At 37.9% G+C, this 15158-nt stretch overlaps 1 protein-coding gene across 1 annotated transcript in view; it reads right to left on the bottom strand.

Annotated features, from left to right (window-relative positions):
• The window catches only part of lrp2b (low density lipoprotein receptor-related protein 2b), a gene marked incomplete at its 5' end in the record, with an annotated part of 42498 nt that extends 32319 nt beyond the window's left edge, over positions 1-10179 (bottom strand). Inside the window, 16 exons of the mRNA XM_084341777.1 lie at positions 330-460; positions 580-705; positions 1108-1300; positions 1502-1711; positions 2257-2397; positions 2697-2899; positions 3004-3210; positions 3498-3721; positions 3827-3996; positions 4244-4372; positions 4859-4975; positions 6398-6541; positions 7077-7193; positions 7849-7965; positions 8337-8421; positions 10153-10179. Of these exons, the coding sequence (XP_084197903.1) occupies positions 330-460; positions 580-705; positions 1108-1300; positions 1502-1711; positions 2257-2397; positions 2697-2899; positions 3004-3210; positions 3498-3721; positions 3827-3996; positions 4244-4372; positions 4859-4975; positions 6398-6541; positions 7077-7193; positions 7849-7965; positions 8337-8421; positions 10153-10179 (2341 nt within the window). The remainder of the gene's footprint in view (positions 1-329; positions 461-579; positions 706-1107; positions 1301-1501; positions 1712-2256; positions 2398-2696; positions 2900-3003; positions 3211-3497; positions 3722-3826; positions 3997-4243; positions 4373-4858; positions 4976-6397; positions 6542-7076; positions 7194-7848; positions 7966-8336; positions 8422-10152) is intronic.
• Positions 10180-15158: the final 4979 nt, after the last annotated feature.

The raw sequence follows: 15158 nt of genomic DNA, 5'->3' as shown, positions 1-15158 counted from the left end.
AAGAAAACATGTAGAATTATTACTTGTTTATAGTATTGAGCATTAATGTTTTGGATGGAATACACTCATATTATGGTGTTACTTGAATTACATTAATTCAAGTAACCCCTCTGTCCACCACTGATTTGATCCGAGTGCAAATATTCTGACTAATAAAAAGGTTTTTAGAGTGTTTAGTTTTAGAGGCTTATAATAAAGTTTGGGTGTCATTGTTTCAAAGCTGAAGATAAACCTGAACAATATTTTATACAATTTGAATAAGCCTGTGCATGTGTAACATGGGTGCACTAGGATAAGTGACAGTCATGAAGAGAGACCAAGAAACCTACCTGTATAAACTGTCAGAGAGAAGGGTTCAGTGATCTGGCCAAGATTGGTAAACGTCTGTCTGTCAGTTCCATGAATGCTAATGTGACCAACTTGATTCAATTCGGCATCCACCCAGTACAGCCTGTCCGTCCTGTTGAAGATCGATCACAAGGAATGAAAATAAGGGAATACTGCAAGTCACAAAACCCACATTGTTTTAATCCTTGAAAAAGCCTAAGAATTGTTTCTGCCCATCATCACTGTGCTTACGCATAATCAACAGCGAGTCCATATGGTACTCCCAGTGTTGTGTTGACCAGAGGAATAGCATTGCTGCCATTTGTGAACCCTCTCATTATGACCGCTGGACGGTACCAGTCAGACCAAAACAAGAACCTGTCGATCAACATTTGATTGGACACACAAGAGGAGAGATAAGTGTCAGTTAAGGATAAAACACAAAGAAATCAGTAAACCTTGATGTCTTTTTATAGATTATAACACCACTGTGGAGCCTGAATGTATTCAAATATGGTTGCAATTGGCAATACGTGGACTATTTAAATAACTATTTTAAACTTGTTTTTCTGTATTTTTCAGAGAAGTACTAAAAGCAAACTAAATTACTGAACTGATTACGGTAAAAGACATTCAGGAAATATTGCACACACAGTACTACAATGAAAGTTTGCTAGACTGTGATATTTCATTGTATAGGTGAATGTGGTATAATGTGCATTGTGTTTAATTCCCTGATCACTTTTTTAGTGTTTACGCCTGAGAAATCTCAGCACTCACCCAGCACCAGGATGCACTGCGATTCCTTTTGGGTACCTCAATCCCGTCACAATGTCTCGTCTGGATTTGTCTGTGACTCTGTAGGCCACCACAGAGCTGTAGGTGCTCGTGGTCCAGAACAAGACTTTGGAGGTCCAGTCATAAGCCATGGCGTCAATCGATCCGACTCTGTAGCCCGTCAGAATCTGTTGGACTGACAATGCAGAACGAAAATCGATGCAGTAAGGTGTGACACACAGGTTTAAGATTCAAGTCTTGAACTACAAAATGTAGTGATGCATTATATCCTAATGGGAAACAAACTAACTTACAAATGTATTCTGCACAACAGAAACAATGCACATGGTATCGCTGACTGCCCTCAGAATGCTTTTTAACACAGAAAAAAATTCACCAGTGCCATTGAGGTTCGACTTATAGACGAGGCCTCTGGACCTGTCGTTGTAGAAAATGGAGCCTTCGCTGCCGTCAAACTCCACAGCAGAGCCTGAGAACGACGCCCCGAACCCTGAGAGGGGCAGAGTGATGTCCTCCTGGAGGGACAAGTTCAGTGGGATTCCCCGCACCCCCAGAGAGGTGGCCATCATCAGGAAGTCCTTCACCTCTGTGCAAAGAGTGAGTGGTGGTGGTTACGTGCAGGTAAACACATTGTCGAAAAACTGTTATCCTTAATCAACTGATGGTTGAAGATAACTGAGACAAAAGTATTTGAGAAGGAAAATTTTGATATGATAATGCATATCATGGCTTTATGTGATACAAACACACACACATGCACATAAAGTATATATTAGGGCTGCATGATGTGGTTGAGAAATCATGTTGAGATTATTTTGACAGATATTGTGATCAGGATATGATTTACAATAAGTGGGAATAATCATTTTTGCAACGTTCATCGTCTTCATTTTGACTGAAAAAACTATTAAAATCATGATGCGCCAAAGTCTTCATGGCATCTTTTTAACTAACCTTAACTATAACCTTACCTAAAATAAGACAAAACCATTGCAATTTTGAAAGTATGTATACAACATTTTGTTTTCTGACTAATTACACAGACAAAAAATCTGACGGCAGAACACAGAAAATATTGTGAACTGATTAACAGACCAACTCCAAGCATCAGGTCAATCAAGGGAAACTTACTGAAGCAGGAATGGCGGTCAGGTTGTAGGTCGTAACCATGGTGACACTTGCAGCGGAAGCCCAGACCATCGTTGTCAGTGCGGTGACTCAATACACAGATCTGCTGACAGCCGCCGTTGTGTCTGCCGCAAGGGTTCATCACTGTGAGACAAGACAGATGTGGTCATTTTATCACAGCACTGTTGTTTCTCAAATCGCTGTAGTCTTCATTTATAAACATAACTAATGAGATTCTGTGTATGTGCTGTTAAATTAAAGAAAAGGGTGGGTTGCACTTTGCTGACAGCATCCTAAACAAATTCTCAACTGAGCATTGACAGAAAAATCATAAACGAAACACGTACAATGTTCACTTAAGTCTACATGAATTCTGGAAACACTGACATCTCTGACCACTGAACTTAACCTGACTGTTACAGGTTGGAGGTGCATCTCCTTACCAACAGGTTGCAAGACAGAGTGTGCGACTACAACATGGCCCGGTTGATTTGTGGTACGGTAGATAAGTGCTGGGTTGCTGCCGTTGAAGCGGTTGGTTCTTATCAGACCCATCTTGGCCCAGTCGGTGAAGAATACATGGTTTTCAAACACAGCAATTCCAAAAGGATGTGGAGCCTGGGTTGCACCATTGAGGACTATTTTCCTAGGAGACACCAACACCTCAACATGGCCATCCATTTTTAGCTTAACATAACTCTATGGGTAAGGAGAAATCATGAATGACGGCATTTTCAGTGCAACCTTTACCTGTCCAAACCGCTGTAGGTGACAGTCTCCACCGTGTCAAAGTGGCTGTCAGACCAGTAGACCCTCTGGGTGACAATATCTAGGGTAATTCCTGTTGGAATGCCGAGTCTGGTCCTCACTAGCTCAAAACGGTTACTGCCGTCCATAAAGGCACGTTCAAGCTTCATCTGCTCATCTCTTACTCCCATGTCCGTGAAGAACATGTAGCTGCAAACATACAAAGAATGAAGACTTTAAGAGACTTTATATAAACTATACGATGTCAGGTCAAGTGGAAGCAAAAACTCTTGGTATAATAGAATGACTGAGTTCTTCAACAGCATTAATTTGAAATCACAGAGTTAGGGGTTAATGAATGGGCTTCAACTGATCAGCCTAAATGATAATGACAACGAGTAAACATGTGGCAGAGCAGACTTTGTGCCAGTTTTTAAAGTAAGAAGAAATAAATCAGACCCGAGCTCTAACAGAAAGCCTGCAGAATTTAAACCCACCCCACTGTAGGGTCCAGGGCGAGGCCATGAGGAGTCTGTAGGTTTTCAGCTACCAGTGTGACCCGATCACCTCCATCGAAGTTGCACATGTCGATACGCTCCATCCTGACCTCTAAGACATAGAGTTTGAAGTTGATCCAGTCCACAGCGAGGTTCTGGACATCGAGGACTGCAGTCGTCAGAACCTCCTTAATGTCACCCCCGTTGAAATTGGCAGAGTATACCTGACAAAAGAATGAAAGGGTTTGGGATGAACCCAACTGCTTTAGCAGCCTTGAAAAAAGCATATACACCACAGCTGCTGTCCCCAGACAATGATCCAGACTGACCTTTTTGGTGTCTATATCACTCCAGAAGACTTTTTGGCTGTGCCAGTGGGTTGCAACTCCTATAGCATAACCTTTGCCCTGGGACGGCACCAGAGTTCTGACAAAGCGTCCGTGTATATCAGCCATCATCACATCACCTCCGTTTGTGAAAATTAGCTGTGGCAGTCCATCTGGAAAACACAAATGCCAGAACTCAGCAGTGAATTCATTTCAGAAAGTTATAGTAATCTTACATATATGATGTAATCATGAAAGCATATTAGAAGATCAAGATTTTGAGTCATGACCAGAAACTGTATTTTCTCCTTAACTATGTCATGTTGAAAGTTGAAAAACATCCCAGAGATTATGTATCAGCAGATTTACATATATACTGTATATTGTATAAAGATACTGTGTGATGTGTGACCCCTGTACCTGACACATTGGCCTTGCAGACATGACCCTGCTCCAAGAAGTATCCATTAGCGCAGCTACAGTGGTGTGTCCCAGGACGATCTTCACACAACTGGTCACAGATGCCCCAGATCTGACAGTCATCATAGTCTGGGAAATAAAACAAGCAGCCATGTTTAATGTTTTAGGCAATAGGATGAGGATCTATACCAGTAACTTGCAACTAGAGTACCATGAGATTAAGCCATTAATTTTAGCTTTTCAAGGCTGAATCATCTTAAAAAAACAAACAAAAAGACAGAGACCATTTGACCAAACGCTCTGTGCTCTGTTCATCAAAACAAGCTTACGTTTGACATTAAAGGTATTTTGTTAGCTGAAATATAAAACTCATTATAGAATATGGTATCATGTAACATATATGCTCCCCTGAAAGTCATTATGACCACATATCCTGCAACAATGGGAGTTAGGACAAGTGTTGCTTTGTTGAATAGTTCAACTCACTCCTGCTTATGTTTAAAGAAGCTTCCCAAATCCTGTGTTTGCTGTCAATACCTGGGAATCCACTATTATCAACAAAGTTACAAAATGGGATTTTGTTTTCACAAAACAAATATGATGCATGGCACTCACCTACACAGGAACGACTGTCATTAGCTACAGTGTAACCATCAGGGCAGTAGCAAGTACCTCCCTGAGGAGACTCATGACAGCGGTATTCGCAGCTCAAGGCTGAACACCGATCCAGGCCTGTGAAAAGCATAATTTTATTCAATTAAAAGAACATTAAATTGATTAGAAATACAGTCCATTATAAATGTAGTAAATGACTATTTTTTCTCTTTAAATAGTACACTACTTTCAGCAACAATCCCTCCTGTGGTTTGTCATGTTAAAAGGCTAATTGATCATTAGAAAACCCTTGTGTTATTATGTTAGCACAGCTGAAAACTGCTCTAGATACTCAACTGCTAGTTGAGTATCTAGAGTTTGATTACAGTCTTAAAATGGCCAGAAAAAATCCTTTCTTCTAAAACTTGCCTTTATTTCTTGTTCTGAGAAATAAAGGCTATTCCATGTGAGAAATTGTCAATTGACTGAAGATGTCATACAAGGGTGTGTACAACTCCCTTCAAAGAACAAGAGGACAAGTACATCAGAGTCTCTAGTTTGAAACATACGCCTAACAGGTCCTGAGCTTGCAGCTTCATTTAATGGTTCCCACAAAACAAAAGTCTCAACATCAACAGTGAAGAGTCCTCTAGGCAGAGAAGCAAAGAAAAAGTCATATCTGGAGCAGCTTGACCGTATTGTACGTAAGAAGTGCTCATTAAGCTGACCTGAGCGAGGTGCTTCAGAAAGCATGTAGTGAAATATCCCTTAGATTACCTCAACAAATTGACAGCTAGAATGTCATGTACTGTAACTGCTGCAAATGGAGGATTCTTTGAGTTGAAAGGACAAAATTCTTATTTCAAGAAAAAGTCATTTCTAACCTTGTCAATATCTTGACTATAGTTTCTATTTATTTGGCAACTCATGATGAATTTAAGTGTGAGTTTTAATGAAAAACATGAAATTATCTCTAAACTATTTAGCGGTAGTGTATTTATTTTTTAATATGGATGTTTGGTCCCCATACAAATCCAGGTGAGAGTTTAATTTTTTTTATTTCAGACCATCATTATCGACGCAGCTTTGTCTGCCAAAGTGTCATTACCAGTATTGTGACCAGCTTTATGGCCATCATCAACTGAGTCTCGTGGCCATTAGGGCTCAACCGAGGATAATTACCTGAATAGGTTAATCTTAAACTAGGTATGTGTGAAGGCGGTGATGAGGAAGACGAAAGCTTTGATTGTATCACAGCAGCTGACTTCTGTGAAACATTTATGAGTTCAGTGCACTATAATGTCTAAAACCCTTGCACCCATGTTTATACCCCTATGAATGTGCAAATGTTCAATTTTCAAGATGTGACCGGATCGTTAACTTAGGCAACACTGAATTCAGCGTGGTTCTGCTGATCAGGGTTATTTCTCTGAAGGCTTAAAAACAGTTATAAAATCTCAAACATAGCAGCATTCTTGTATGTTTTCTGTGGTTCAGTGGTGAACGGGCATGTGTTGATTTCTCAAACCGATGTAAAAAATGTACATCTATGTGACTTACTGCATGTTTCCTGTGCTGTGGAGTTGGTCTCATCTGTTCCCCCAGGACAGTCAGGTTTGCCATCACACACTTTGCCTAGGGCTATACATGCTGTCGAGCCAAGGCATCCCCATTCACCAGGGTAACAGCCTCGGGAGTTACTATCTAGAAAATAGAAACACTTCTGATTAATTTAAGTGATGATAAAATATAAAATATATACAAATAATGTTATAATATAATTCTAAAATGTAAGGATTGGCTGCTTTTCTTTGTTATTGAAAATGAAAGAGTCTTTGGGTTTTGGGTTTGCTGGCTAGACAAAAGAAGAACTTTTCACACTTGTCTGACATTTTACAGTACACACCAAACGATGACTTGATAGATTGAGACAATAATGAAAAATACTCAGTAGCTGCAGCCCTTGTGGATACCAAAACTCTGCAGTATCTACTGTGACAAACACCCATTAAACATATCATTCAGTAGTTATTTGCTTACGTCAATGAAGCTATGACCAATATATATACTTCTTCAGATTAGTCTTTACATTCCTTTAAAGTCTTTTCCTAAAATGTTTTTCAAAATGAGATATTTCATTGTGTGATATTTGTTTCTAAAAATGCTTTAGTTATTCTTGAATGAAATAACTCTCTGTGTTTCTACTGAATTCCAACTGTAAGGACCAGTTTTTTCTTACCACATCCTCTCTCATCGCTGAAGTCCCCACAGTCATTGTACTGGTCACACACCCAGCGCTGAGGAATACAACGGCCACTGGAACACGTGAACTGATTGCCGCTACAGGTCTCGTACACTAAGAATGAACAGATAGAGCTCACATTTATTCTGGTCTCCACCGATTTTTACATTTTAAAATGCTGACTCTTTTTTCAGATGATCTTACGTGTCGACTGGAATTCAATATTTGAGATGATTATATTACAATGTTAGGGTATACAAGCAGTCTGTCTATCAAGTTAGACAAAAAAACAAACATCACTTTTTATCTGTTTACCAATAAATATGATAAACATTAGATGAGACTGTTTTGGAACACAACAACTGGACTTTCACATTTTCCAATAGATGCATGAAATGATTTTGGGATTTTTTTACCGAATTTTGGGAACTTAAGTTAATCCATTGAAACGATGAACAGTTCGTCTTGTGCTGTCCATCCATAAACACTCACTGTAACTAAAATATGGGCCTGTTACTTTAACTTTACAATGATTGCACGTGTTTAAGGACTTTCTTTATAGCTTCGATACAATTTTAGATGCTTCATACCCTTGGACATTGCACCAAACTGTTGAGCAACCTTAAAATAAGATAACACTGAATTGTTGGTTTTGCAATTCTTCCCTTTACATTGTACAGCAGGTTGGTCATTAGACAAGATATTGCTATCAACCTGTAAGAATTTCAGGTACTTTGTAAAAACTCTGTAGATTCACGTTGATCCTTACCACAGCCTTGCTCATCACTGTTGTCACCACAGTCATCCCAGTGGTCACACACAAAGGAAGATGGAATACAGTAGCCATTTGCACATTCAAACTGGTGGATGGGACAGTGCTGCGTTGCTGGAAAAAAAAGAAGAAGAAGTAAAAGGAAGAAAAAAAAACAGTTTTAACAAATTTAGCAAGTGGTCAAAAATGTGTTAATAACTGAGGCTCACTTCAGGTCAAACAACTTCCAACTGACATCCTGAACAGTAGGATATGTTTCAATTTCACCACAAGTTCAATTTAAATACCAAAATCAAGAGGAAGCTAAATTAAAGAGGTACAAAGGTTGAGCTGCAGTGCCTTTAGCTACAATAGTCCTGTTACCATAAAATGATGACTAGCTAGGCTGAATGCAGGGAAAGAAAACCAATAGCTAAAATGATAGTCTCATCTTATATATATGTTAAAAGGAAGGAAAAAGGAATTAAATTTAAATAAATACATACAGCTGGAATGGATTTCCAGAGCCAGGTTGTGCCCCCCATAAGCATTGACAATAATGCTAGTTAAGCTAGCTAACAATGCTACCACCTAATGTTGAGCTAGATAAATAAGCTAAAGGCTAAATTGTGTAAAAACTCCTAAACTCGTTTGACAACACTTAAGGCTGTTTTGAGGACGTTTCCATATTCCTAAAACACCTAATTCAGCTGGAATAAAAAATATGTAATCAGCTCATCAGTAACTCCTCTCAGTAGTTGCGACTTAGCTCAAACAAAGATGGTGGCCGGAAATGACAATCTCCCTCCTACTTTGTACAGCACAAAATAAAATATCATGAAAACATATTTTTTTTAATATAAATATATATTTTTTTAATTATATATCCCATGCAATGCAATATATATCTGATATTATTCTTAAGTGTGATACATATTCATTATATTTTTTATTATTATTCCACTTTTACCTACTTACTTGATTTTGTGTGTATTTGAGTCGTCTTCCAATTTGCTATGTACTGGTGCTTTTATTCATATAACCACAAAGTGGAGGAGTTGCACTGAAATTTCATTGTACTCTGTGCAATGACAATAAAGGCATTCTATACCCATATTTTCATGGTCCACATAGCCTTTTATTTTGCAGCAGACAGAACTTTTTCTCCTACTGTCCATCTTTACACCATGAAAGCTATGAAAAAAGCTAGAACTCCTTTAAAATGTAATTAGCTTGAATTTTGTCTGAGTGCCTGTGCTTCATGCATATAAATTCAAGTTCAGGTTAAGAAATCACTGCTCCACCATATCATCATGAACAACTATTTGAACAGAACGCCACTTGATTAAGGAGGAAACACGATGCTATCCAGATTACATTTAATCAGTTCTTACAAACAGAACATTCATTTTCTTAAATACCTATCTGTAAAACCATCTCCGCCAATTAAACACCAGGGTTTGCTGGTAGTCTGGTCTACTCACTACAGTTGAATTCATCAGAGCCATCTCTGCAGTCCTGCAATCCATTGCAGTGCTGAGAATTCTTGTAACAGGCCCCATTTGCACACGTCTTCTCACTGCATTGTGGATAGTCTGCAAAAACAAAACAAAAAAACACAAGCTTGTTCTATTGAATTAAGGAATATCATTTTTCTGGACAATAATCCAAATAGAAGTGTCTCCTCAATTCTTATAGATTGTATTGTAAGTTCATTGTAGATGTAAAAGTCTTACCGCAGTTCTTCTCATCAGAGTTGTCCACGCAGTCCTTTACATGGTCACATTTGTATGTGCCAGGGATACACTGACCCTCCTTGCAGGTGAACTGGTCTGAGCTGCAGGTCCTTTCACCTGAACCAAGAGCATGTGAGTGGGTTTTGCTTCAGAAGGCTATGTTGCAGGGGAATTAGACTTGCAACAAAAAAACTTTATTAAAAAAGAAAATCAGAGTAAAACCCTGTCCTATAAATTCATTTTCTGCTAAACTATTTGAAGGGAAATGTCTCATAAAGTGTCAGCCAATTGTTTTTTTTGTTTAATAACTTAACTCAAGTGCTCACATTAGAGAAATTGGGATTGTGGCTAAATGTTTATTTACATATATTACAAGTTTAATTTTGAGTAAATTTTTTTATAAATGGCTTAAGTTTTATACTGAGAGGATGTGGCCACCTAGTGGTTTTACTCCTCATTACTTCACATGAGTGGGCACCTTTATGTCCTGTTATTCATAGCTCACACAAGGTGTGTCAATTGGTAACGTCTTCTAAGAGAAAACAGTCACTGTCTCAGTCAGCACATAAACAATCAATCTGCTTACCACACTCTCTTTGTTCATCTGAGCCATCTTTGCAGTCTTCATCCCCATCACAGACAAATCCCGAAGAGATGCATTCACCGCTTGTCACACACTTGAATTCCTCCGAGGTGCATGATGGAGCCGCTGCCACAGAGAAGCAAACAACTGAAGAGTTTACACAAATATCATAGTGCTTTGTGCTTGGTTTTATGTTTCTGTACAACATATTATTACATAGACATTCACAGATGTCTGAGTGGTGGATTTTTAAATCACTGAAAACACCAGGTTTTCACAACGGATTTTACTCTGTACTGTTTGTGTTTCCGGTGATTGGTTGTAATACTCACGACAGTTCAGCTCATCTGAGTCGTCCTGGCAGTCTTTTGTCCCATCACATCTCCAAAGTATGTCAATGCATTGTCCACTAGTGCACTGAAACTGTGTACTGTCACAGTTTCCTGGAGAACACACACAGAGAGACAGAGAGATTTAAAAAAACAGTCATCATTCATCTTTTCATGGGCATGACGTGAGCTTACTCCGAGTGTTTTCAGTTATAGAAGTCATTTTCACATTTACTCCACCAATTTTACATATTAACATTTGTTTACAGGTCTTGGGGAGTACTACTGCATATGTGAAATGAGATATTGCCCTTTTTATTTTACACATTCTTCCTCCTTTTTAAAACCTGGTGCCTACATTACCCACAATGCAACTTAGTCACAGAGTGACATCAATCAACACAATTTATCAGATTACATGCAGCTTCCTCTGGAACCTCAAAAGGCTTTATATTACTTTTTCACATATGCAGTAGTACTCCCCAAGACCTGTGAAGACTTTAATGTGTAAAATTGTTGCTGTTACCCTTTAAAATACAATCACAATCAGTGATAGTTGCACTTTTAATCGTCAGATGTCCATGTTGATGAGATGAAAAGGAAGTGTTTTTACTGTTTCCTTGACAAATGAGTTACCATGTTTATGACAGCTGAAGCGCCACTGTGCCCCATTTGAACCTTAAAACATGTGATTCAGCCATTAAAGGATAGTTAATTCTTCACCGTCTATGAAAAGTCCATCTTATGACCTTGGACTATACAGCCCATCATTTGAAATAGACTGTTGATGCCTGAATCAGCACACAGATGTGGACTTTGTATTGCATGTACATTCAAAACGTTTCAGTATTTTGTGAAACCTAATTTTGAATGAAACAAAATAACTCAAAAAAAGTTCAGCCTTTTCATTCTGTATATTTAATTTATGACCACAGAAAACCTTGTATATGCACTTATTTAGAATTTCCTTTCAAAATATTAATCACTTTAGACGTTAAATTTAACTTTTTGATTTTTTCGCACAGTATTTTGACATCACATGTGGGTGCACCCTTTATAAAATCGAATGTTTTACATTTTCAAAACAGCTAAAATTGTCAGTTACCACTGTCTTTGTGTCATGTAAAATATTCAAAGTGGGTGTCAAACTACTCAATTCACATTTAAGCATGAATCTCTGAGCAATTTTGTGCAGCTCAAAAATAACATTAATTAATTGGGAAAGATGGCATCCATTAAGATTCAACATTTTGGTAAAAAAATACCTGTGACGATGCAAAAATCCCCAAATCCCACTTCTTAGTACTACGTATTCTTCTGTCACTACTTCGCTTTAACACATTGGTGACTTGAAAATATATTGTTGTGAAATAAAGAGCATATACATACCTTGTGCAAGTTGAATTCCTTGAGACAGCAGCAGAAGAGAAAGAAGATGAAGACCGTTAAGGCCCATAATTTACCTCTGGTGTTACTCAGACAAAGTGTGTACACTCATGCTAAATCTGACTCTGTTAACACGAATGAGCTGGAGAAGATGCTGCTGAGACTGAGATGTAGCCTATAACCACCAAGTGACCAGAAGACCAATAACGTGACACGGCATAAAACAGCTTTTTATGGCTTGCTCTTTTACATAAACCTCATCTAAGATTAACTTTTACCTGTTGGTATATTGTCTACATCAGCAAGAAAAAGTAACAACTCATTTTTGTGTAACACTGCAGCAGGAAGTTAACACCTTCTGTGATTGAAACCGGGTTTAATAAAAACTTTATAGTTCCCTGAAAATAGCTGCATTTTGTACGTTGTATTTCTATAATGGTTAATAATATAAAAACACACCACAGGACAATTGACATGCCTCATTAACCAAATAGCCCAAAGAAAAAAAACCACTGTAGCCGAGGTTTATTTTTTAGTTCTTCATATAAAAGAGTATGCAATTTCAATCCAAATGTTTCATAGTTGTAAGCGTGGTGTGAACACAGGTATGGAGTACATACAGCATAAGTATGGTGTGATGGTCATATGTGATACATCTTTAATGAATTGCAAAAAGGATATCTCGAAATGTTATTTTGTCATTTCATCCAGGGGAGGCGGAGTGTACAATAGCAGTGGTTAAGTATTGGTTTGTGTTGTTGTGTTGTAGGGGAGACCAGGGTTGGTTGGTTGGTTGGCTGGCACACAGCTGTTTTCTGGTCCTTATGAAGGTTGGGCCAAATGTGAGCAAAGTCGATTGGTACACTGACTTTGGGGTTGGCTGGCTCATGTGTCTGTGTATGTAACTGTTAAAGGTGCAATATGTAAGAAATGACCACCTGTCGAATTCAAGCGGGCTTTCAGAGAAACCTCAGACAATAGCCCTTTTCACACTCGAAACAACAGTACCCGTTAACTGTAGCTACCGTTAGCTACTTAGCTCAGTTAGCCCTGCATCTGGTGATCTGGACTTGGAGCTCAGAGCACCGGGGAAGTGTTGGTGTGTCACAGGGAGCACAGGGGCGAATTAAAAGATTATTAGTTTTGCACACCCACATAGCAGGGGACGTTACACCCCCCACCCCTAATGGTTCTCTAAAAGTGATGCATGTCCCAAACCTTTACAGAAACCTTTACAGAACATTGGGGGCATTCAGAAAAAGTTCTCTTTTGGTTATGAAAGTTTTGCAGTTAAAAGTTCCCTGCAGGACTTCAGGAGGACGTTCCCATATGGATATTAGTTATATGAGAACGCTTTGTGTAGGGCTTAATCAGAACATCTGCACGTGAGTCATCATGCGTTCTTTACACCAGCGATGTTCTGGGAACTTTCTGGGAACATACAATTTATAGCTTGGCAAGTATCTTTATAATTACTTAATTTATGCAGATGTTTAAGGTTTAAATATGTTGATTCATTCTACACTTCCTTACTTGAGGATAACAATAAAAAAATAATCATCAACTTTATGGAGTTGCGTCTGGTGTGTTAATAAAGTCATTGCCACATTATGGAGAAATTATTTTATTACAGTACCACAAAGTTATAAAAGCTTTTGGCAGCTTCTCCTAGCTTTTTTATTGCATTATACAGGGTGTGACCTTGTCTTAGTCAATGTGCTAAGTTGGTTTATAGCACTCAGGTATATTGCTTTGTGTTGGAAACCAGCGATGGTGATCATCTAGTAGTACCGTACTTAATGCATCACTCATTATCATCCAGTACTATAAATTATTCTGAAATGAATCATTCTGCATAATATATATATTTTTTATGCTAATACGTTGGTACTTTTTCTTAAAAAGAGTGTGAATGCAGGACTTTTACTTGTGATAGATTATTTTTACATTGTGAGTTGTTTTTACTCAAGTAAAAGATCTGATTCTATCTGGCAAATGCTGCAAAGGCGTGTTAAAAAGTCTCTTCTATCACATTTAATCTTCTCAGTAGAGTGATAGAAAAGCCGCAGTGAAGCAACAGTTATAATAGCATAATGATATTTAGACCATCTGTTCTGTCAGGGGTGTATCAGCAATTCAACAAATCAAATATTCACTTCCCACCACACAGAATATCTGCTGCTTACAACCATGTGTTCCCAGTCACTGAAGCTTAATGTGTAATTTATGTGTTTTTCTGACCTGCAGTGCATTTTGTTACTGTTTCTCTGTTGTTGCATGTTACTGACAATTTGTTATAATGCTTTTAAAACAGACATATACTCACAGTTTGCTTTCACCTTAAATCTCATTTTATTTAGCAAGTTTTCTTTGTCTTAACACTGTGGACCTAGACAGATTCATTTATAGTGAAGAAGGGCACCCTAGAGGGCACTTTTTCGAACATTACAGTGCTTGAAAGAACAGTGACACAAAAGTTGAATCACCAAAGCAAAATAGTGGACTTTGAGGACAATTCAGTGATAACCACTCCATTTTGTAATAAGAATCTATTTTGACAATTTCTTAAAAGAGACATGGTGAATACCTATTTCTCTAAAGTTTTGTCTACTTTTGTTCATCCTGTGGACACACAAACCACAATGAATGGTTTTGTTGACTTTGGTGCTCTCCAGTGGTAGAACTAAAAAAGACACTGGTTGGGCAGACTAGTGCACATTACAACCACCCCTATGCAGATGGTGTAAGGTAACATATTCAACTTACCAGAAGTAGGTAAAAAATGTTTTTAAAGGATCAAATAAATAAATAAATAAATAATATAATGATAATATTCTGATAAAGATAAGTTGCTAAATAATGGAGATAGCTAATTATTTAAACCTGTAATTAATGCATTTACATTAATGCATGTCTGTTGTACATAAAATAAATCCAAAGTTGAACTGTTTCGTATTTCATTTCATTAAGTCACACATAACAGAACCAGCAAACTGACCTACCTCCTCAGTTATTTCCTTCCTGAAAGAATCCAAGAAAAGTCCCAAGCAGTGGATGGTTGAAATCAATTCAATATCATATGATAGTGATAAAGGCAAGCTAACATAATACAACATGCGGTAGAATATTTCTAATTATTATTATCAAATATTATAATGTCTTTTAATCATGTTTAAAAGTTGTGTCCAGACATGATTTTACATGATCTTGTTAAAACCATTAAACTTAAATCTACTTCTTCTCCTTCACTGAAATCCAGAATCTGTAAATATAAGTTTAGCTGCTGGACACAAG

Source organism: Pagrus pagrus (assembly GCF_965226575.1).
Source record: "Pagrus pagrus genome assembly, chromosome: 21".
Classification (NCBI taxonomy): domain Eukaryota; kingdom Metazoa; phylum Chordata; class Actinopteri; order Spariformes; family Sparidae; genus Pagrus; species Pagrus pagrus.
This window is presented reverse-complemented; position numbering and strand designations above follow the sequence as displayed.